A 24,413-nucleotide genomic window follows, 5' to 3' on the forward strand; every position below is an offset into this window, starting at 1 on the left:
GCTATATTCAAGTTCCCATAAAAATTCAGTCACAATGAGCAATTTCTAAAAATCCTATTATATGACAAATTGGTTTTCCCAACGTTTTTCATTCATGTCTTTAGTGTTAAGTTTCCTTCTCTGCCTACCTGGCATGGCATTTATGAAACATATGTTAATGGCTCTTCCATTTTCTTTTACAGGGTTTACCTGGACCTCAGGGTCCCATTGGAATGCCAGGGGAAAAGGTGAGTCCAGCCACCCATGAAAAGTCCTTAGTAGAGAAAATTATTTATATGCAGATAGTTTTGTTACCAGTGTATTCCCGGCTGACCTTTTTTGTAGTTTTGAATAGAATAGGGAGGAATTACAACCCAATACAGGTGACTGAAAATCTTCAACAATGTTACAGGCAGTAATAAAATAGGCACTCTAGGCTTCCCCTACTCCCCTATTCTGTTTCTGGTAAGGAGTATCCCTCAAGATGTTCCTTCATTTCTATTTTGTGAAACCATTGTCACCAGGACAGCAAGTAAATGGAAATCTACTCCCCGACAGCAGTAAAAATGCAACAAGGGTTCAGATTCTTTCCCACTCTGCCCAAAACTAAAAAGAAAAAGCTTTGTTCTAGAAGTTTTTCTATAGGAAAGTTTGTGTCTAATACATTGTATAAATAGTTGACAGATGCTATTCTTTTTTAATTTCTTTCCTCACAGGGGCCACCGGGAAAGCAAGGCATATCTGGGTTGTCTGGATCTGATGGCCCTCCAGTGAGTAAAACAATTAGAACATTATTGTATAATTGTAAATATAATATTGTATAATTGTAAATATATATTGTAAAGATAAGTGTGTAATATTATTGAGCAAGCCTAAAATATAGATAATTTAAAGAAGAAATCTATCAAAATAATTTAAGTAGGGGGTGTTCTGTTCCTTCTAAAGGTCTTGTTCCAAGCATTCCTTCACGTTTTATACTTGGAGCACAGCATCACTACACATATACCAAGTGAAAAGTTGGACACTATTGTAACCTAAATACAACTGGTGGTGGCTGGCTGTGCAGTGTAATCTGGTAGTTTAGTAATCTTTGTACACAAAAGAATAATTGTGATCTGAAGCACCAAAAGAGACATGCCTCCATCCCTAAAAATTCTATACAAGAAAAAACTGCATTGGCCATGAGACTCTATATGAGGCAAGTCACTTCAAATATAATACATAGGGTATACATAATTTGAAATACATTAAAAATAATCATAATTGAACACTCTAGTAATCTTTCTAACAAAGGATTGTTGTTTAAACATGAAAACAAGGTCACATGAAAAGCATGCATGCTTTGATTTCTGGGGGACACTCATCTTATGTTGGGGAGATTTAAAAAAGTTATTTGGGCTTGTTTACACATTTGGGAGCCCTTTCCACACAGTATGCAGAACAACAGAAGAAATTCACAGTGGATTTATTTGAGTAGGTGTTTCATAGGCAGCTGAGAGGCAATATGTCATCTTCTCACCGCCTGTTTAAATCCTCCAAAGCCCGCACCACCATGCTGCAACCAAGTGCATTGAAGGGTGATGCTTTGCTGCTGCTGTGAATCAAAGCATTGCAGCTCCTGTATGTGTGCAATGTCATACTGCTGCCTTTGTATCTTAAGATTAAGGAATATGGATTAAATTATCAAGTCACATTTACACTATTGTTGGGTTTTTAGATTTGTAAATGCAGATCATGGCTATCTGTGTTTCTTCCCCTGTGGCCCCCTACCAAGAGGTTGCATTGTTATAGCCATTTAATTGGCCCTGGTTTCCCGAAAAAGCTAGTTATGAAACACATTGAAAAGCAACTCTGCTCTACTGCATTAACCCAATTATACATATTACTTTGTATTATTTTTTTTACCATGTATGTAACAATAAAATATTGGTTTTATATACATGATATGTAGTAGCTATTTTTGGCGCCTTTAAAGTTCCATTGATATCATTTGTGGTTTTGGTCTTGAGATAAAAAGGGATATGGTGCCTATGGTCCAATTTAATTTAGTTAGTTGAAATTGAATTAATTGAGTCTTACGATGAACTTCACTGTTTTTTTGGTCCAAGGGGGGGGTGTCCCTCCTCTCATTTAGATCTATTTTTCACAAGAATTGTAAGAAAGTGCTTAAATAATCTATAATAATGGCATATCCTTGTATGCCTTTAAAGCCCATCCCCAAGTTTCACTGTTTGTTGCATGTTGATTGTTGCAATGCTACAGGATTGTATCTGATCCATTTAGGCATAGGTTTTATTAAGCTTTCTTACATAGATAGTGTGTGTGTGTGTGAAATAAAACACTGATTCCAGTTTTTATGATTTATTGTTTCATTTAATTTTGCTGGAACTGTTTTGTGTTTTTTTTTTTGCCATTCTTACACTGGTGGAAAGAGCTGTAGATCTTTAAATCTGTTGCCTGTATACAATGAAGACTCAAAAACACTGAATGTAATTTTTCCATAAAGACTATATTAAGACTTTATGATAAATTTAGTAACTTTTATGTGAGTACCGGTACATCTGACATTTTTTTTAACTCCATGAAATCAGCATCATTTGTAATAAATTCAGTCTCCAGTTTTGTCATCAGCACCAGGAAATGAGACTACATGTTGACTTGCCTTGAAAAAAAAAACAATATAAAGTGGAGACATGGCCATCATTTTTTATAGGACCTCATATTCTGAGGACACAGGGATACACCCATGCTGATCTAATGGGAAGAACTGAAGGATTACTCTCTTGGTACATGGCACAGGCATGTACTTGGCAGTTTGGCTGATGTTATGTTGCCATTAAATCTACAGGACTTCATTCCACACTTGGTGCCAGCATAACTTCCTGGAGCTAAAACTGTGTTGGTTGGTTTAACATCACAAACTACTTAATATAAAACAGTCTGTAAAAAATGTATGGGTATGCTTTCATGTCAGAGTCAAACTGTGGTAGACAGGGCCAACAATATATCAGTTTGAGGGGCAGTCATCATCAGGTCAAATAACAATATACAGTATGCAGAACAAGATATACAATTTTATTGCTAAATACCCAAGGAAATAGATGATCATATTAGCAATACCATACATATTACATATAAATAGAAATACATAGAAATACATATTAGAAAATATTACCATACCTCGAGATTCGATCCAAATTTTACCAGGATTGGCATAATTTGTTGGATCCCATGATTTGGCTTGTCAAATGTTGGCATTGTGGGTCCAAAAATTTGGCAAATCTGGGGTGAAGTTTGGATGGATCGTAGTAGGCTTTTTTTATTTATATTTTTTTATTTATATTTTTTTATTTATATTGTGTGTATATATATATATATATATATATATATATATATATATATATATATATATATATATATATGAATTGATGGCATATCTATGTAACAAGTAGGAAGTTATAACACCTGTGGAGTAATATATTTATTTACACTGTATATATATATATATATATTATTAGTTTAATATATTTAAGTACTAGTAGGATAAAGGGAATTTTGCACTGTGGTCTACATACCTAAGCAGGCGCCACATTAAAGTACCTAAATCTTATCTGTACATGTGGGCACACATATAACTAATGTGAGTATCTGCTTGAACTCCCCTGATACTTTCCTGAAATATTCAATGTGGTAGCGCATAGGTTTCTCTATAAACCATACCTCAGGATTCAATCCTAATTTTACCAAGATTAGCATGATTTGTTGGATCCCATGATTTGACTTTTCAAATGAGGGCATGGTGGGTCCAAAAATTTGGCAAATCTGGGGTGAAGTTTGGATGGATCATAGTAGACTTTCTGGGTCTGGTTTCTTTTGAGAAAAGTATTGAAATATAAAATACACTAAACTGACCCACCAGAAGATACCTTGATAACATAAATTACCAGTCTGATACACATTAACGGGTCTAAAAAATGGCCTTTCTGTGTTCCACAGCCTTCGATCAAAAAGCCACAGAATGGCGCTTTGATCGGAGGCTGTTTTTGGTCGAGTTCTTGTGTCAGATGCTTTGATAAATAATGCTAGCTTTTCTAGTTGTTGCATGCAGCTCAGTAAAGAATCTGTAATTTACCCATATTCTCCAGGGTTTAAAAGAGCAACTAAATGTATTTATAATGCTATTTTTGTCTTTATCTTTATTGACATGGCCAACTACAAAGGCTGGTGATCAATAGGAAGTAATTTAACAGTTTCATATTAGTCATATGATTGACATACGTTTTGTGAGAACCCTTCAAAATATTATTTTCTTCTTTGTTTTCAGGGACATCCAGGAAGAGAGGGCCCTGCTGGGGAGAAAGGCATACAGGTAAGTGTTGAACTAATCCAATTTATTGGTGAAAATGAAATAGAACATGGCTGGCTAATCTAAAATTTGGAGAAGACCTTCCCCCAAAGCCTTTAATTATGTCATGGTTAGAGGGTGATTACGGGAACATGTTATGTATAATTTAATCTAATTTAATCTAACAGTTCTCCTGGCAATTTTCTACACTTCCTGCAGTCAAGAGTAAGGGTCTTTAAAGTATATGGGATTACTCATGTCTCCCCCTGATATGGTAGAGAGCTGATGATGGATTTGACTGTTGGACAACACTTGACTATGATCTTCTTATCTGTTTTCTTTGGTTCTTTATTTGATTCTTTACTCAATATTATATAAAAATAACCATATAATTATTTTGTTGCTAGGGTCTCCCTGGCTCACCTGGTCCTATAGGATATCCTGGCCAAAGAGGAGTGAAGGTAAATTGAGAATATATTAGAGTTGCTGTTTAGAGATATGTGCTTGCATTTATGACTTAGCTGAAACTACAGGCTAAGGCCACACCAAATAACTGAATCCAGTTAAGGAAATCTACGTATTAAGGTGTATATAAAACTAAAAATAAAATGTTGAAGCATTGTAACTTACCAGTACTTAGTTGTGGTGGCTACATTAGTTTAACTTTTCAGGTTTTTTTCTTTCCTTTAATTTTCAACGGGGATTCTGCCCCCGTTGTAGAAGTAATGCACTTCCTGTCCTATGGGGTAGATTTACTAAAACTGGTGCAGAATATGATGCAGCTCTGCATGGTAGTCAATCAGCTTCTAACTTCAGCTTGTTTAATTAAGCTTTGGCAGTAAAACCTGGGAGCTATGCAGAGTTGTACCAAATCTTGCACTCTTCAGTTTAAGTAAATAATCCCCAGTGTGACAACACTCAGTCGCTGTATTGTATCTGTGGTGGAGAAGCCTTCTCATCTCTAAACAAGAAGTATATAGAACTCCACAACACCTCCCCCTCTCTATAACACAGGGGGAGGTATTCTGTAGTACACATAGAGAACAAGAAATAATGCAGATCACAGTCAACAGAGGGAGAGAACCCTTGAAGTTATCGGCTCACATGATTTCTGACAGGATTAACAGATATTTCATTGCACTTATCATACAGATACAACCAAAAAAAAACACTTTTAATGGTATATTAAACAAACCAATAGGGAACAAATAAGAGATGTTTGTTGTTGGAGTTAACATGCACTTTAAGGAGAAAAAAATGTCCATTTAGGAACTAGCATGGTGTCTTGGACACGTCCTACTGTGTTTAATGGCAAGTATCTATCAGTATATTGGGAGTCAGACAAATATAGAATAGATATGTTCATGTTAGACCAAATAAGCCAAAATTTGAATCCGTCTTCCAATGTATTATTATTGTAATACATTTCAAATTAACTTTGATAAATTGTTCTTCAGGGAGCCTTTGGTGTCAGAGGACTGAAGGGGAGCAAAGGAGAAAAGGTAAGAAAATACTTATTCTGATGTAGAATCCAATATTTGGATGATGTTTATCTAGCACTTTACTAAGTATGGAAAGACAGAAGGTGACCTACTAATATCTGTGAAAATGTCATGCACAAAGACATTATAACATATAAACGCATAGCTGAAATGGACTGATTTTGCCTGCCAAAGGATTTGTATTTCTGCTTAGCAAGTTTTGTGCTCTAGGAATCTCTGATAGAAGCAGATCATGGAACTCTCTATAGTCTACACAATTGAGTAGTATAGCCTGGTCCAGGTCATGGATAAATGCACTGGACTCCTCCATTCCCTTGCTCCTCTCTTTTTGCTTATATATAGGTACATTTTTTCTTGATTTTACAGATTTTTTTTTTGGACAAGCATGGGTACCATGGTACAATGTACCAAACTGAACAAAAACAGGAAAGCAAAAACATAAGTAAGCAAGAGTCCAGTGAACACATCAGTGCCACACAGAGCAAAAGGACATGTTTTCATATATATAATTCAGTATACAATATATAATTCAGTACATCAAGGTTCACTTGGGGAGTCAAGCCAATCCCAGTAGCTCATAGCTGCATGGCATACAAAAGGTATACCATTTTAGTCTGATGGGATTGTGGCTTGTGTGTTTACCCAGGAGGACCAAACCTTTTCAAATTTCTTAGAGCAGCCACTAGCCTCGTATGCTAACTTATAGATCAGGATAGCCTGGTCAATAAGTTTAAGTCAGTGGGTTAGGAGGGTGTCATCATCTACAGTAGATATCCCAATAGACATAGGGAAAGGTTGCAAATGCTGGGCAGTTGGAGTACATAGCCAATAAAGCTTGTAACTGCAGACCAAAAAGAGCATATGACCAGGCAGTCCCATACCATATGGTAAACTGTACCATCTGCTCCTAGGCATTTGGGCCATAAGGGGGATGCCTCATTATGCCCCGTCCCCGACCCCCTGCACCCACCACCTCTTACACCGGTCCTACCTCATTCCATGGCATTAACCAGGAAGTACGGGGTAGTCAGAAAATAGTGCAGGGCAATCCTGATTATAGGTAAGTATGTATAGTCACTGAGGAGAAATAGAAGAGGGGCAAAGGAGCCTAGTCATTTATTTGGTTTAGGTCTGTTTTAACCTAACTGTTTAAAGATTGGTTGTCAGAGAAAACCTGAATGAGTTTACAAGCACCATTCACATGTCTGTATTGACTATTTTTTCTCTTTAACAGGGTGAAGATGGTTTTCCTGGCTCCAAAGGAGACATGGGAATCAAAGGAGACAGAGTAAGACTAAAAAAATAGCAAGGACAGCAAAAAAGTTGCTAGTCTGAAAGTATTCCTTATTGTTCTAAATTTTTAGGTAATTTTGGTTGTTTTGCATCTAATAGTCTTGAAAGCATCCTTGATCTGACGGAGCATTGCATTTTGGGCGTAAAGATTGTTTGCCCACCAAAAGTACATAGTTAGTAAGGTTGAATAAAGACACCAGTCCATCCAGTTCAACCCGAGTGAGTGTCTGTCTACAATTATCCCTATCCCTGTACATTGTGTCTCATTAAGATGCTCATCTATTATATTATTATTTTATTTAAGGTACCCATATAGTGCCATCAATTTATGCAGTGCTCCACACATACATCGCACACTCACATTGGTCCCTACCCTCAAGGAGCCCACAATCCAAGGTCCCCAACTCACATTCCTATACTAGAGCTAATTTTTGGACAGAAGCCAACCTACAAGTAGCTGTATACCCTTCTGCTGATCCATCCAAACCCAGCAGATGTGACCATAGATGGGCGCCCCTTTTTATGAAGTGCTGCCCTTAATGGGTTCCAGCAATTAGAACTATAATGATGCTACAGAACAGTTGGGAAAGACCACTGGTATATGTTGAATAGAAGTATAAGTAAATATATCTGAAACAGTAAAAGTCACAATACATTTGAAAGGCTCAAACCCTTATAATTCAAAAAAGGAAATTTTATGGGTGATAGAAATGTATTTCTCAGTGCCTTCAGCTTACAGTTTCAACCATATCTTTTTGTTTGATGGTGCCATTGTAGGGGGATTCAGGAACAATAGGAGTACGTGGAGAGGATGGTCCTGAAGGGCCAAAAGGGCAGTCTGGACCATTGGGAGAATCTGGAGCATCTGGAATTCCTGGAGAAAAGGTAATATCTCTAGATAATTGGGCACTGTACTTGTTGTTGTCAATCTTGATATTATATGGATCTATTTCCTGTCACTAGGGAAAGTTGGGAGTTCCAGGTCTCCCAGGATATCCAGGACGTGTGGGTTCAAAAGTAAGTATATCTGACTAACCCGAATATCTCTTTCCTATTTATTAGGAAACTATGCTATGGAACTGCATTGATTAGATGTGTCTCATTTCAGGGTTCTACGGGATTTGCTGGGCCACCTGGTTTGGTTGGAGAAAAGGGCAAGAGGGTGAGTTCTTAGAAATTCTTAGGAGTTCTTTTTTTGAAGGGTCACTACATCCAAACTCACTTTTGGCTGGCTGCTGACGGTTTATAGTTTCTTAGAGCAACCATGCAAAGTGGAATAGTTTTGTGTAGACTTTTTAATTTTATTAGTGTGCTTATCTAAGTAAACTGTATGAAACTTTAGCATCCATAAAGGAACAGGAAGAGGAATATGTGTCAATAGAAGCTTGATTTCAATTTTATTTGAATACTGGTTCCTATTCACTGTCTCTATTCATCCATATATTTGATCCACATAAAATCTCTTCTATTCACATTTAATCTATAAATTCTTATATATTCTCTTACTTCCTATTCCACCTAGACTACATCTTTCTGTATGACATTTATTTAACTCAACAAAGAGCTAGACAGCTCAAATAAAAACATATCTTGTTTTCAGTGTATTGTAGTGACTGATGTAAAGAAAAAATGCCATGCTAATTTTAAATTGTCTAATCACCATGAAATGCAATAAAGAACAAGCATGATCAATAGTTATTCAAAAATAGCAACATATCGAAGAAATAAAGTCGTGTAGTGAAAAATCTACAGTGAACAAATTACAACCATGCAAATAAAATGTGATCAAAAAACATAAAAAAACTTGTCACTCAAAATACATAAAGTCTATGCAGATGTGACAAATAGTCCTCAAACTATGACCCCAGTTGCTTCTATATTAAATATTTAATGTAGGTTCCACTACGTGTCCACTCCACATTATTACACATAAAGACTTACCAAAAATGGTGTGAAACCCAATGTACACTATGGGAAGTCAGATTGCATATATGTATACATTATACTGCATTTAGTGCGGGTGTGGAACTCCACTAATTCTCTTAAACTGCTCCCATCAACAGCCCATGCACATGGGAGAAAGCAAAGAAAGAGCCCCACACACCAATAGTATAAATTCCACCAGTAGATACGTTTTATTACCGTATATACTCGAGTATAGGCCGACCCGAATATAAGCCGAGGCCCCCAATTTACCCCAAAAAAACTGGGAAACTTATTGACTCGTGTATAAGCCGAGGGTGAGACATGCCTGTCCATCCCTGTGTGTCCATCCATCCCTGTGTGTGTGTCCATCCATCCCTGTGTGTGTGTCCATCCATCCCTGTGTGTGTGTGTCCATCCATCCCTGTGTGTGTGTGTCCATCCATCCCTGTGTGTGTGTGTCCATCCATCCCTGTGTGTGTGTGTCCATCCATCCCTGTGTGTGTGTGTCCATCCATCCCTGTGTGTGTGTGTCCATCCATCCCTGTGTGTGTGTGTCTATCCATCCCTGTGTGTGTGTGTCCATCCATCCCTGTGTGTGTGTGTCCAGTAGTAGTTAGACCAAGTAATTAGGAGGCTGCAATAAGAGATAGCAGCCTTAGACTAAACGAGCTAGTAGCAATGTTTTGCTAAAACGCTCGCCAGTAAACGAAAAAGCCCCCAATAGATCACTTCACAGTGGATGTGGGATATATGTGCACATCTGAGGGTCAGGTAGTCAAAAGACAGGATGGTGCTTGGGTCCTCCTGCAGCAGGCGTCCATGCACAGTGTAGGAAGTTCCGCCATTGGGGGGGGTCAAAACACCCTGCTAGTGCCAGGCAGTGGGTTGTTCACAAGGCGGGTCAGCTACAAGGGCAGAGGTGGTGAGGGGGGGAAACAGAAAATGACATCTTGCTGACCTTTCCACAGACGGTGCCTGGGATCTTCTCCTTGATGCCCGGATCGCCGCTCTTCTCGTCTGACAGACGGCGTCGGCGCCTCGGCGGCCATGCCACTGTTCAAAAGCCGCGCCTCCGTCTGTTCCGCCTATCACGGACATCCATCCTCTCATCCTCGTCCGTAGTATGAGGATGAGCGGATGTCCGTGATAGGCGGACCACTGACTGCTGGGAAATTGAGTGTTCCGCCTATCACAGACAGGGAGGCGCGGCTTTTGAATTGTAGAATGGCTGCCGTCTGTCTGCTCGACACGCTGATCGGGCAGGCAGACGGCGATGACTCGAGTATAAGCCGAGGGGGGCACTTTCAGCCTCAAAAAAGAGGCTGAAAATCTCGGCTTATACTCGAGTATATACGGTATATCAGTTAAAAGCACTCATATGATTAAAGCAATGAATGGCATCAAACAAACTACATATCCCAGAATTCCATCAGCATTCATGTGCATACATGGTGACATCACAACCTCAAGCCCTTCCCCACACGTTTTATCAAAGCTGGGGCTCCTTATGACTTCAGATTTGACTAATCCAAAAAATAAGAGGATTATTCCACATTTCAGGAAAGTAGACAGAACCATACAAATCATTGCCTCCGACTTTTGACTTTCATTAGCATTTTCCATCCCTAATGTCCATTTGTATCCTGTAAAATTAGTGTGACAAGTACAGTGCATCAATATATGACTATTACCAATAGCAAATAAAGTGCAAAGGAAAATGAAAATAACTTTTTTTTTAACATCTTTTTTTTCTCTAGGGAAGAGGAGGACAGCCCGGAGCACCAGGACAGCGGGGACCCTCCGTAAGAAGACATTTTAAATTATGCAGTATTAAAACAAGAACAATAATAACTAATTATACTCGACTGTACTGCACACTAATAGGATATGTATATTAATACAGTATATATTATTGTAGAGAAGCATAAGATTGGTAATATAGGAACAGTTTTAAGACATGAATTTAAAAAACACAAGGCAATAAATACTGATAAGCAGTAACCAATATTAACTCATCAACTGAATTACAAATTGGTAGATTATTATTAAATTACTGTATTAGCTTACCAATATATCTAGTCCCGCTTGGACTACAGAATGCAGTTTTTTTAAACCCAGATAGCATAGTAGATGTGTACAAAGGATCACCTGGTACTATACAAAAGTTCATCTCACTTGAATTATCTCATGGTTAAGAGCTTCAGGTGCAGCCAGTGTATTTTTTGGGGGGTAAAAGCCTCCCCCTTCTTCAGGATTTAAGCAGTTGTTAATAAAATCTTTACAAAATGCACTAAGGGGCCTGTGTTAAGGCTTGATGAAGACTAGCAAGAGACATTTGTTTTCATCAAACACTGGTCCTTTAGGGCATTCTTTTGTAATTCTGACTGCTCAAGCCCCGAAGAAGGAGGAGGCTTTTCCCCCCTAAACTGTGTAGACTGCCTCTGATGCTCTTAATCTTTAAAGATGAACTATGTACCACGCGTTCCTACGTACACGTCCAATAATTTACTGTCTGGTGGCGTGTGCTCCCTTTGTCACTATGGTAGCAGCCTAGGACCAGAACAGAGTCCACGCATACAACTTTTCAATCACAGATCTGCTTCCTTGAAGGGAAAATCGCTTTATGGTAGAACCATCGGAACCAATGTTTACTTCTATCGGTCCAGCGCTATTACACACACATTAGATATACAGTATCTAGGACCTATTTAGAAAGGTGATAATGCTCTACTGCAGGGATATGCAATTAGCGGACCTCCAGCTGTTGCAAAAAAAAGTTCCATCATGCCTCTGCCTCTGGGTGTCATGCTTGTGGCTGTCAGAGTCTTGCAATGCTTTGTGGGACTTGTAGTTCTGCAATAGCTGGAAGTCCGCTAATTGCATATCCCTGCTCTACTGAAATGTCCTTTACATTTGACTTTGCTGCTGCTCCAAGGAATAGCTGCCAGCATCAACAACCGTTATTACATTTAATTTATTTTCCTTTTGATTTCAGGGCACCAGAGGTGAAAGAGGTCAGAGCGGGCCAACTGGAAAGCCTGGGCTAAAGGTGAACTTTCAGTCTCAATCAACTCATATATATTGTCTATCTTTCCTGGTTGCTTTCACTGTACTTTCCAGATTGCATATAGCCTAACCTGCCAATATGCACAATCCTGTTCAGCTAGTCTTGTCATTCACACTCCCCTGCAACACTGTATACCCGGCAGGGTGACACCTCTATTTCCTATTGTAGATTTACAGATTCCTGTTTTATCTAAATGCTCATTATGAGTAACAATTATACTGCTGAAGATCTCACTATGCTCCTCTTGCAAACTAACTAAACAACTCTCTGCCCCATTCCCAGATTTCAGTTAAATTGATAATGCTACCAATGTAATAAAGCGTGACAGGCCCCAAGTGCATAATCTTCCACTCTAGGCCTGATATTTGCTATGCAGTGGACTGTGGCAAAGATATTATAAAGATACATTTTATGCATTGGCATTATTTTATATACATTTATTGATTTTATAAATACATTCACAACTGGACCAAAGATTCATGTTTTTTCTTGGAGGTAATTGGGTGTATCTGCTCTCTGATTGTTTTGCATTTGGCTTTTTTGCAATTATAATACATGTGAAAAAAACTGTTTTCTTTCTCTCCCAGGAATGTTGGTACAATCTAAAGGCATTCTGTATAGAAAATATACTTTATAACATCTAATCTCCTTATCTTTTCACAGGGAGATTCTGGCCATGATGGTGTTGCTGGAGCCGCTGGAGAGAAGGTCAGTACGTTGCTATAATGGTATGTTGTTACTATAGAACTTTTGTTATTTCACAATAATCTATCATATATTAAATAAGAGTTATTCAAAACTGAGAAAAATATCTTGGGATAATGGGTACTATGAATGGAGGATGAATGAAAAGTCTGCCTCTTCCATCCGTAGAGCGCTTTTCATTGATGGAAGGTATTTTACTGCTTCTGTAAAATAGAGGAGGAGAACAGAATGGGTGAGCATAGTCGGCACTCTTGATGAGGGCTTATAATAGGTCCAGTGGCTGTATTAACCCCAGAGGATTACTGGTGTTGTGCTGATTTAAAAAATAAAAATAAACTTAGGCTTTAATTACATAACAGAAAAGAGCAAGGAAGTCTCCATCCAAAAAACTCTCAAATAACAAAAGTATGGTTAAAACCAACAAAGTACACAAAGTAAAACTATAGCTTGAAAATTAAAGAATAGAGCAAGTAGCCAAGTTCCAATTTCTTAGAATATGGATCAATAAACACATGAAGGATGATATTGATGTCAAAGTTGAAATTGCCAAGGCCAACGTTTTTGGAGACATAAAGAGCTGATGAGGAACCATCTCTCTCTAAGCACAGATAAAATATTCTTACAAACACAGGCCTGTTTCGTTCTCAGATATAACATACAAATGTTTTTTCTCACAATGTCTCTAAAATAGAAAATCACAAGATCTGAATTGTGGTGCTACAGGAGGATGCTGTAGCACCAGCTGGATGGGCATGGTCATGAAAATCAGTTGGATGGACATAGTCATAAATGAAGAGATGGTGCAAAGCGTTGCTGAAGCAAAGCCAAATTTTCGGCCACTGCATACTTGCACATTATAACTCCAGGTCTCCTCTCCTCTGATGTTGTGAACTTCAAGCTCCCCATCCATTCTGTCCCCAAGTTTGCTGTTCTCTTGCTTTGCCAATTGAGCAGGCACTGCTGATGTCACTCACACTAATATGTGCTGGACTTACATTATCTTGGCACCTGGCTCCATTCCCGGCATCTGTGAAAATAGGAAAATGTACATTGTAATGCAAATGTATGGCAGTCAGTGTACAGGTTTAAAACAAATTAAAGCGAGTAATTTAAAAAAACTTTTTTTATAAAAAAGACTTAAATTCTCTTCTACCAAAAGTCCATATGTACTGACAATTTTTAAAGGTTTACTTCTGCTTTAAACTTTAAAAAAAGTTTGATTTAAGTAAGACTTCCGATAGCAAGGTGGCTCCTTTATTTTATATACTCACAGAGGGTAAAAAGAACAGACATCTTATGCGCTGTTATAACTTTTACCAATTACCAAGAAGTGTTTTAAAATGTCTTGAAACACTCAACTTTAATAAACCCAAAGACATAAAAAGGACGTCAGAAGATATCAAAGCAACAGGATCCTTCTGTAGACCAGCTGTGGCATAAATATGACTGGCTGCCTACTGGCTTAGGGATATCTGCACAAGTCTGTGGCTCCCCACAGACATGTGATAATTTCCCGACCCAAATATTTAATCTTATGCCTATAGGAGAAAATATGTCATCATATCCTATAGCACATTTTTTTTTAAAGATGTCACCATTTGAGATTCTTATCTTTAATTCCAGGGACCAATGGGCGCCGCAGGGCCAGTTGGATTTGCAGGACCAAAAGGACCCAATGTAAGTTAATCAGTTATTTATTTGTAGCTGACAGTTTGATTCTATAATCATTGGCTTATATATTATGATTATGCCCAAGTTCCATTCAGTCGCAATATATTATGCAATACTGTGTGGTGTGACCATTATGAATGTATATATACTTGGTATCATTACATGGTGCAGTGTGATCATTATCAGTGTATTTATATATATATATATATATATATATATATATATATATATATATATATATATATATATGTGTATATATATATATATATATATATATATATATATATATATATATATATATATATATAGATATATATATATATATATATATAGATATATATATATATATATATATTCTATATCATTATACAGTGCAATGTAATCATTAGCAGTGTATAGTCAGTATCATTATACAGTGCGGTGTGATCATTATCCCCAGGTTGTCATATTGCTACATTAAAGTCTATCCTTATGATCTGACTTTATATTTCTTTTTCAGGGACCCTCAGGGAAGGATGGGCTACCTGGACATGCAGGCACACGAGGAGAGCCAGTAAGTTTGTTGCTTCATCTATTGTAACTCAAGCACGCCTTAGTGTAGCCTAGCCTGTTTCAGGCTTGACACTGAACTCAGATGACTTCCATGGCTCCTGCATCAGTCCTGGAACGGAACATACATAACTTCCATGATCTTGTGTCAGGCCTGGCATTGAATATGCATGTTTTCCATGGCATCCATGGCTATTGTGTCAGGACTGGCAGAGAACATACATGACTTTTGTGGTTTTGTGTCAGGCCTGACATTGAACACACATGACTTCCATGGTCTTGTGTCAGGCTTAGCATTGAACACCCATAACTTCCACGGTCTTGTGTTAGGCCTGACAATAAACACAAATGACTTCTATGGTTCTGTGTCAGGCTAGGCATTGAACACGCATGACTTACATTGTCTTGTGTCAGGCCTGACATTGAACACACATGACTTCCATGGTCTTGTGTCAGGCTTGGCATTGAATATACATGACTTCCATGGTCTTGTGTTAGGCCTTACAATGAACACACATAACTTCTATGGTCCTGTGACAGGCCACGCATTGAGCACACATATCTTCCATTTTCTTGTGTCAGGCCTGGCATTGAACACACATGACTTCCATAATCTTGTGTCAGGCCTGGCATTGAATGCATGTCTTCCATGGCCCCTGTGTCAGGCCTGGCAGAGAACACACACAACTTTGGTGGTCTTGTGTCAGGCCTGGCATTGAAAACACATGACTTACACGGTCTCATATCAGGCCTGGCATTGAGCACACTTGAGTTCCAAACTTGTGTGTCAGTCCTGACATTGAGCACACATGACTTCCAATGCTCCTGTGTCAGGTCTGGCAGAGAACAGTCACATTTGTAACTGTTCCTCAATTTAAATTCTAAAACTGAATACTGTTAGGACAGATATTGATACATTTTATCTTTGCATTCTAGGGTTTTCAAGGCAAAACAGGTCTTCCAGGACCAACTGGAGTTGTTGGACCACAGGTATGTCTTGCATTAATTTGTGGGGGTGTTACTGTATGCACTACTACATACATTATGTAGTAACAAAATACATATTCCTATGTTAGGTACCTTTGAACCTAAACAATTTAGACTGTGAATGTGAATCCTCAATCTACAGTCCTTGATGAAGAGCTCTACCCAGCTTTGTCATGTGTTTATGGGTGGAGGGTGGCTGTTTCAGTCTTTACATCCTCCATCTCTCACTGCTCCAGCAGTTCACTGATATCAAGGTGATTGAGAGGTGAAAGCAGCTGGAATAGTATTAGGGCAGGTTGGAGCATTAGATAGTCAAATTTTAGTATTGAGGTCACCCCAATAAAATAAAAATTCTGATTTCAGCAGGAATAACATGAAGGCAGATTTGTGCATTAGCCAGTCAAATTTTTATATTGAAGTCAGCTCAATAAAAGTAAAATTCTGATTGGATATTGTGAGTAATTGGATTGTGCACACTGCTCCTTGCCTTGCTTTACTAATCAGCCCCTAGAAAATATATCTACAGTGCTTTGTTTGTTTTAAAAGGGAGCAAAATCAAAATAGGGTATATTAAAGTGGTTGTAACCCCTTATATACAGTATAACCAATGAAGTGACTGGTCTCAGGTGATACACAGAGGTGATCCTCCTACATAAGTTTTACCTGTTTCTCTGCAGTCTTCTCTACTCTACACCCTTTAAACTGCTGAATATTTAAAGCTTGTCAGAGCAGTTCAAAAAAGGGGCGGAGAGCTCACACTCTGCAGAGCTCAGTGAGGAGAGCTCTGAGAGCTGATTGGAGGAAGAGACACACCCCTTCATACAGCTCACAGGAAAAGAGCTAAGGCTGCCAATCAGCTTGAACACCCTCCCCTGTCACCTTTTTTCTCTTGGTGTGAGGAAAACTTGTCAACAGTGATTTATGCTGATAGCAGAGGACAGAAATCACACTTAGTGCTCCAAATTGAGACACGTATACACTATAGAGGGATATTCTTTGTTCCTGTTTCATATCTGAAACAGCAACTACTTATTAATTGTAAGTAAATACAATTGTTTATGTAATTACACATCAATGCTTCTCTTCTGAAAACATCTGATCTAAAAGTATTCCTTTACATTTGTCCAGGGCAAGTCAGGTGAGACTGGTCCAATGGGAGAGCGAGGTCATCCAGGGTCACCAGGATCTCCGGGAGAACATGGATTGCCAGGTGCAGCCGGAAGGGAAGGAGCTAAGGTATGGTAAAATGTGTCTGGAATCTAATGGCTAATGTGAAATTAATGTCTAATGTCTATAGTTATAAATAAAGCAAAAAAAAATTTTATTTTTGTATAGAGTTGTCAGGGATTAGAACATCTCTCGTGTTTTTATTGCTGTCTGTTTCCCCATTAAAGAGGGATTCCACCAAAAAAAAAATATTAAAAGCCAGCAGCTATAAATACTACAGCTGCTGACTTTTAATAAATGGACACTCACCTGTCCCGGGTTCCAGCGATGCCGGCAGCCGAGGCCGATCGATCGCTCGGCCCTCGGCTGCTGCCGCCACCATTCTAGGTGAGGGAATCAGGAAGTGAAGCGAATCGGCTTCACTTCCCGGTTCCCTACTGCACATGCGCGAGTTGCGCCGCACAATAGGAAATCTCCGCGCTGTCACTGGGACCCGTGTGTGTCCCAGCAGACAGCGCGGCAGGACAGGAAATGGCGTAGACTCCCAGTCTATGCCCGGAAGTGGGTGTAAATACCTGTCTTTGACAGGTATCTCCACCCCCCTCCCCCCTGAAAGGTGTCAATTGTGACACCGGAGGGGGGGAGGGATCCGATCAGCGGAGGTTCCACTTTAGGGTGGAATCCCGCTTTAAGGAATATTTGTCCTGTTTACTGTTATCACCAAAAGTGAAAGTGAATGTGAAATCCCCAAATTTGGGTTCTTCCCAAAGGAGTAACAGACAGGAAATCTTTCAATGGGGGCACCAATTCTGGTGGTTCTGGTGACAACCAGGGATTTTTCCACTTCAGAGACAGGAAAAAAAAGAGAAATCTCCCCAGTAGGCAACAGATAGTAAAAAAGGTCATCATACCCCTTTGCTCTATCTATGAAGAAGGAGAAAAAAGTTTTGCTTTTAGTTCTACTTTATTCATGATAGTACACTATACTTTTCCATCCAGCGGGTGCTGAAATTCTCCATTTAGCATAAAGTAGTGCACTGATTAGGGACATAGAATTTACAGGAACTTTAGCACTGCATAGATGCCAACTGTCCCTAATTCTGTGGGGATGGTTTTGGTTTCGAAGATGAGTCCATTAAAATTTTTGCTCATGAAAATGCCTATTACTGAAGTTCTCTTTTAAAGACTAAAGCTGCTGTTAACTATAAGATGAGAATTTACAAAACAGGTCAGGTGAGGCTCTCCTCATTCTTTGCAAATACCTACCAGCTGATCACTCTCAGGAGAGATGATTGATCATATTTTGAAAACCTTTCTTATTGTTTTGTTCCCCCCTCCAAAGAGGAGAGAACTGGACTGAGGGGTATGGTGGTACTTACGTTTTTGACAGGAATTGAAATATATTTTGGACTGGTGGCCCTGACAAAAGTACATTTTCAGACATCAATCAGAGTGGGACACACAGTCACAGACAAATGCTGGGCATTGTACAGCTGTCTGCTACCTGTTCCGACCTATGATCACAACACCTGGTAGAGGGAAGTCTTCCAACACTAACCTGCTTTGCAACTCTGAGATGTCATGTGACCAAATGCGTTGAGCCACAAAGAAAGCTAATGTTGGAAAATTGTTGTGTGTAACAATAAACCATGTCCTTTAGTACCACCCACATTTCACCTTGACCAGTGGCGGTGCGTCTATTCAGGGTGCACGGGAGCCACCCCCTCTACCACGTCCCCCCCCATATGACTAATGGATATATTCATGTATTGCATGAATCTATCCAATGCCACTGCTGCCGCCCTCTATTCAGGCGTCTGGCCCCTTTTCGAATGTTGGGTGCCTGAATTACAGCCGCAGGGGTGTTTTTTTGAACCACCTGATTACCATAGACTCTAATAGGCTTCAAAAAAGGTGGACTCGGAGTGCAGAGCATTGCGCTCAGAGCCCACCCAGGTGTGTTAGAAAAGCAAATGAATATTTGTTTTTCTAACACTGAACTGCCTCTCCACCAATCAGGAAACGTGGGTCTAATACCCATCACCTGATTGGCTGAAGGCACAGGCGCCCCTATTGGACACCTAGCAGAACTAAGGAAGGGGGAAGCATGGAGGACACAGGAGATGTCACACAGCTCATCGTCATCACCCGCTGCCTGACCCACCACCAAGATGGGGTAAGGGTCAGGCAGACAGTAGGCGGGTGGGGGTCATAGCGGCTGCATATGATGGGCACAAGTGGCTGCATATGATGGGGCACAAGTGGATGCATATGATGGGCACAAGTGGCTGCATATGATGGGGCACAAGTGGATGCATATGATGGGGCACAAGTGGCTGCATATGATGGGGCACAAGTGGCTGCATATGATGGGCACAAGTGGCTGCATATGATGGGCATAAGTGGCGGCATTTGTGGGCACAAGTGGCTGCATATGATGGGGCACGAGTGGCTGCATATTATGGGGCACAAGTGTCTAAATATGATGGGCACAAGTGGCTGCATTTGATGGGCACAAGTGGCTGCATATGATGGGGCACAAGTGGCTGCATGTGATGGGCACAAGTGGCTGCATATGATGGGGCACAAGTGGCTGCATATGATGGGGCACAGTGGCTGCATTTGATGGGCACAATGGCTGCAATTGATGGCACAGTGGCTGCATATGATGGGCACAAGTGGCTGCATTTGATGGGTACAAGTGGCTGCATTTGATGGGGCACAGTGGCTGCATTTGATGGGCACAGTGGCTGCATTTGATGAGCACAATAGCTGCAATTGATGGCAGAGAGGCTGCATTTGATGGGCACAGTGAGGCTGCAATTGATGGGGTTTTTTTTCAGTTTTTTTGTGCATCACGACATTTTTTAACACCAGCCACCACTGACCTTGACCAATCACACATTGCATTGTACACTTTCTTTAGTCCACAGAAATCTGGCCCTACCATGAAAGGGCTAGTTTGCAGTCTTTGCCTTCCAGTCCAAATTATCTCAGTCCTCCTCGGCCTCCGATATAGCAGCACAAAGACCGTCAGGTAACTTTATGCTTCTACCCTATCGGTAGACATAAATGTATACTCTCAGCCCAGCCAAGCATTGTTGCCTGAGGGTGGTTGGATCATCAAATAGAAATTTGCTCAAATTGCAACTACTATTAAATGAGTGTTAAACCATTTGTTGGATGAAGCAGACTGTGGCAAGCGAGATAACATTTTTGGGGAAGGTTCCCTTTCTGTTTTCTAATCCAAACTGATGTATAATTGTCTACCCACCTTCATATGTATGGATGGTATTCAGTGGATGTGATGAGGAACTTCGAGGTCCCTATCTATTCCACTAGTTGTTGTCAGACTATCATTTCCAAAAACAAATATGGTGGACCTACATGTTCTTTATGGATCTAAAGTTTACTGGATTTTTATTTGTTCATCGATTGCTGTACAAAGTGTGCTATTCTATATGTCAGTGTTATTAAAACAGTAAATGTTATTTTGTATGACAGGGAGATCCTGGTTCTTCTGGCAATTCTGGTAAAGCTGGACCTCAAGGGCTTCGAGGGTTTCCAGGTGCAAGAGGAATCGCAGGAGAAGGAGTAAGTTTTTACACCTAGGTTAAAATAATGTGCTCTAAAAGCTTGTAATCAATAATTATTTATAGCTCTTTGTACAGTGTAGAAGCATATTATACTCTATGTAATAATCATTTTTGGTCACTTTGTCCATTATAGGGTCCAGCTGGGCTAAAAGGTGGAGAAGGTCCAGTAGGTCTAGCAGGTGCAGTGGTAAGTTTTCCCGAATCGGTGTAATAGTAATATATTGCTCACCCCTGCGGAAGGTGTTGGATATGATGGGTTCTCTGTTCTGCCATGATTTAAGCTTCTTGGACCTCACTGATACACCTTTGTAACTTAAAAGGTAGTATGCTACCACTGTATTATAATGGGCAGAAAACAGACTAGATGATAGAATAAAAAGGATATATTATGGTAAGGCAGTTAAACAATGTATGAAACAACAAACAGGCAATTGAATATGTTTAAAGATGCTTTACTAGATAATGTGAACAAGATGGCAATCAACTGAACTCTAGTGATGCTAAACCAAATTATAACTGGTGCAAACTGGATTAAAAGTAATGAGATCAACTAACCCAAAGTAATAAAGGTCCTCATGTGCACACTACACATACAGCCCCAATAGCGGGAGTACCCCTGGAGGTGAGTACAAGTATGTGGCACCTAATTGCCAATATTAGCCTGTTATCATTGGGGCCCTTCTGTATGATGGCGCACATGTAGCTGCCTTTTTAGTGTGTGCAACGGATGGCTGATGGACTGTTAAAGAAGGAGCAGTCTCTATCGCATCAACTATGTGAGATAAACACAAATGGTTCAGCTCACCACTCCTGGTATGCAGTAAGCTGGTCCAGTTCAATTGGCGGTCTGCTGTCCCAGAAGTCTCAGTCCTCACATTCAAGTCCTCCCGATAAGTTCCTTCTGATCAGGTCTTCACTGGCTCTTCCAGACTGGAGTTATACATGGCAACAAGTCCCTCCACCTTTAGGTCGCAGAATTGCAGGAGAACTTTCAGTGTCTCATTCCTTGGTCTTTGCTGTGAGCTCATACACTTCAGCAATAGGTCTGCACTCTTGGTCCTCCTTGGCAAAGACTTCTATGGTCCCTGGTCTGCACAGTCTTAGCAAGGGCCACAGGTCTGTACAGCTTGGCTTCCTCCTGCAAAAGAACCAGATCTGTCCAGAATAGCCTGGGAAAAGTCCTATCTATGGTGTGTGAATACTGGGTAATGAAGTCCACAGCTCCATGGTGGCCACTGCCTAGCAAGTCTTCTTGCCAATGATTGACTCAGATCCTTTGCTTCCAGGAGCAAGCGGAGGTTTTGACACATTCTCTGTGTACTGTAAAGGTCATCCAGTTCTAAGATTTGCTCTGACCAACAAACACTCCTCAGTTAAAATTGTTAAGATTGTGCATCTTCCCCATGCTAATGTTTGAATGTAAAACAGATACACATTTTGACCATCCCTGCATGCTGCGTGTATTCAGGTGCAGCCATATGACTTTCTGTTTACCAGCAGGTATAGGAATAAACTTTTTGTTACCTTCTGTTTATTGTATCTTCTTTTGTCTAGATAACCACCCCTCTTGGTACTTCCTATAACTTCGATAGATTTCCAAAACAATTTTCTGTAACCTCATGAATCTCTTTAAAATGATCACCTTACATTCTTCATAGGGGCCTACAGGAGAACGGGGTCCTCCCGGAGCAGCTGGAGGAATTGGTCTTCCAGGACGTCCTGGGTCACAAGGCCCTCTCGGACCAGCGGGCGAGAAGGGAAATCCGGTAAGTAAAAGAGAGGCGAATCAATATGAATGCTTTGGCAACTACAAAAAACTATTATTGAAACTGTAATGTTAATGGTAGGACCAGGGTCCTTTAAGTACCAAAACATATACCTGAATTGCAGCTGAATTGTTGTCTAGCCTGCCTATTAACTGAATCATATACCTGCTAATGATGATTAAGGTGTGAGCAACATTATGTACCTGCATTCTTTAACTTATCTGATGGATTTGAAAAATTACTATCTACAAGAGACAATTAAGCTGCAACTTAGATGGCAAAAATTGTATAATGCTGGAAGACTAGAGCTTGTCCAAAAAAGGTTGGGCATAATTAAAAAATGGGACAGCAATGCAATACACTGCTATACTGCTGTTATACAGTATTATGTTTATGCTTCAGCCATACATAGTACAAGCTATTTTGAGTTTTGGACCAGTATTAATATTTTTATCATACTAGGAGTAAGTGGTAAAACTCTTGTTGAGGTCCCACCATGTATGTTGCCTTGGTGATGTCACTAATTCCAAAAGAATTCATAGGCCTCCTTCTGTAAAGTATTGATCTAGCCCACTTAAACGTAACTGCATATGTGTAATAAATTTTTCTTTAAATTGACATCATGTAATATTAATTTCCTCTGTAATTAAAAATTGTTATAAATAAACAGGGTGAAAAAGGACCTGGTGGAGTATCTGGTCAAGATGGCGCACAGGGTAGCCTTGGACCACCAGGACCCGCTGGACCTCCAGGGCCAGCTGGAGATGATGGAGATAAGGTACCACATATGCTAAATAGGTTGTTGTGTGTTGGATTCATATATTGCATCACTGATTTTCTTTTGATTTTTCTCCTTATATTTAGGGAGAGGTTGGAGGTCCTGGGCAAAAAGGAAGCAAAGGTGACAGAGGAGAAAGAGTAAGAATCAAATATCTTCTTCTAAACCTAGGAAAGTGATATAGGTCTATTAACCACTTATCTGTGTAAACTAGAGACAGTATTCAATAAAGTCACAAAAGAGACTGCGAATGATAGACAGGAGAGAGTCATGGCAGACCATGGACCAGTGCTATAGTGGAGTCATGTAAATAAGTGTGATAGGTAACCTAGACAGGATTAGTACGGCATTTGTGGAAGAAACCTACTGTGAAGGCACTTTAGGAAAATTATGAAACAATAAACAAAATTAATGGTGGAAGAGAAGAGAAGTAAACAAAGCAAGGCAGAGATTGTACATGAAGCTGTGACTTAAGGTCTTGGTAGAGATAATGTAGAAGCCTGCAACAGTCAAAGGGAAAGACTTGAATGTGCCATGATGAGAGCTTTGAATAAATAAAGTTTTCTGTGAGGAAAAGTTAAATAGGAGCCCAAGAAGCAGTGTGAGCAAAAATAAGGCTCAGAATAACTTTCAAGATGGCAGCTTTAAATAAGTGACCATAGAAGCTGTGAGATACAGTTGCAAGAGGTTCTTGGAATGAAACAGAGCATAGACAGAAATGGAAAACAGAGATTGTATGTGAGAAATGAAAATAGCTGCAGGCAACACAAGAGAAGATTTAGATTTAGAGCATAAGTGAGGGATGTGGACTATTTTGAGTGGCACACTAGAGAAGACATAGATGAGTGATGTCTAAGAGTCTGCCATTGATAGACAATTCATACAACATTTACAATAATTGTTTCAAAAGATATAAAACTAATACATTATTTTTTATTCTTTCATAGGGACCCCCAGGGCCTATTGGTATACAAGGTCCTATTGGAATCCCAGGTCAATCTGTAAGTATTGAGGAAAAATACCAGCTTGTCCTTAACCACTTCAATACAGGGCACTTTCACCCCCTTCCTTCCCAGCACAAT

At 39.7% G+C, this 24,413-nt stretch overlaps 1 protein-coding gene across 2 annotated transcripts in view; it reads left to right on the forward strand.

Moving 5' to 3' along the window:
* COL5A3 (collagen type V alpha 3 chain) overlaps positions 1-24,413 on the forward strand; it is a 266,605-nt gene that overhangs the window by 207,010 nt on the left and 35,182 nt on the right. For both annotated transcript variants that reach the window (XM_077470190.1, XM_077470191.1), the window contains 22 exons: positions 183-227; positions 696-749; positions 4,304-4,348; positions 4,732-4,785; positions 5,782-5,826; positions 7,061-7,114; positions 7,897-8,004; positions 8,083-8,136; positions 8,228-8,281; positions 10,803-10,847; positions 12,041-12,094; positions 12,776-12,820; positions 14,441-14,494; positions 14,988-15,041; positions 15,974-16,027; positions 17,153-17,260; positions 20,696-20,785; positions 20,921-20,974; positions 22,446-22,553; positions 23,224-23,331; positions 23,418-23,471; positions 24,279-24,332. In XM_077470190.1, coding sequence (XP_077326316.1) covers positions 183-227; positions 696-749; positions 4,304-4,348; positions 4,732-4,785; positions 5,782-5,826; positions 7,061-7,114; positions 7,897-8,004; positions 8,083-8,136; positions 8,228-8,281; positions 10,803-10,847; positions 12,041-12,094; positions 12,776-12,820; positions 14,441-14,494; positions 14,988-15,041; positions 15,974-16,027; positions 17,153-17,260; positions 20,696-20,785; positions 20,921-20,974; positions 22,446-22,553; positions 23,224-23,331; positions 23,418-23,471; positions 24,279-24,332 — 1,395 coding nt within the window. The remainder of the gene's footprint in view (positions 1-182; positions 228-695; positions 750-4,303; positions 4,349-4,731; positions 4,786-5,781; positions 5,827-7,060; positions 7,115-7,896; positions 8,005-8,082; positions 8,137-8,227; positions 8,282-10,802; positions 10,848-12,040; positions 12,095-12,775; positions 12,821-14,440; positions 14,495-14,987; positions 15,042-15,973; positions 16,028-17,152; positions 17,261-20,695; positions 20,786-20,920; positions 20,975-22,445; positions 22,554-23,223; positions 23,332-23,417; positions 23,472-24,278; positions 24,333-24,413) is intronic.

Source organism: Lithobates pipiens, unplaced genomic scaffold (assembly GCF_037356315.1).
Source record: "Lithobates pipiens isolate NorthernLeopardFrog02 unplaced genomic scaffold, aLitPip1_a1.2 Scaffold_8, whole genome shotgun sequence".
Classification (NCBI taxonomy): Eukaryota; Metazoa; Chordata; class Amphibia; order Anura; family Ranidae; genus Lithobates; species Lithobates pipiens.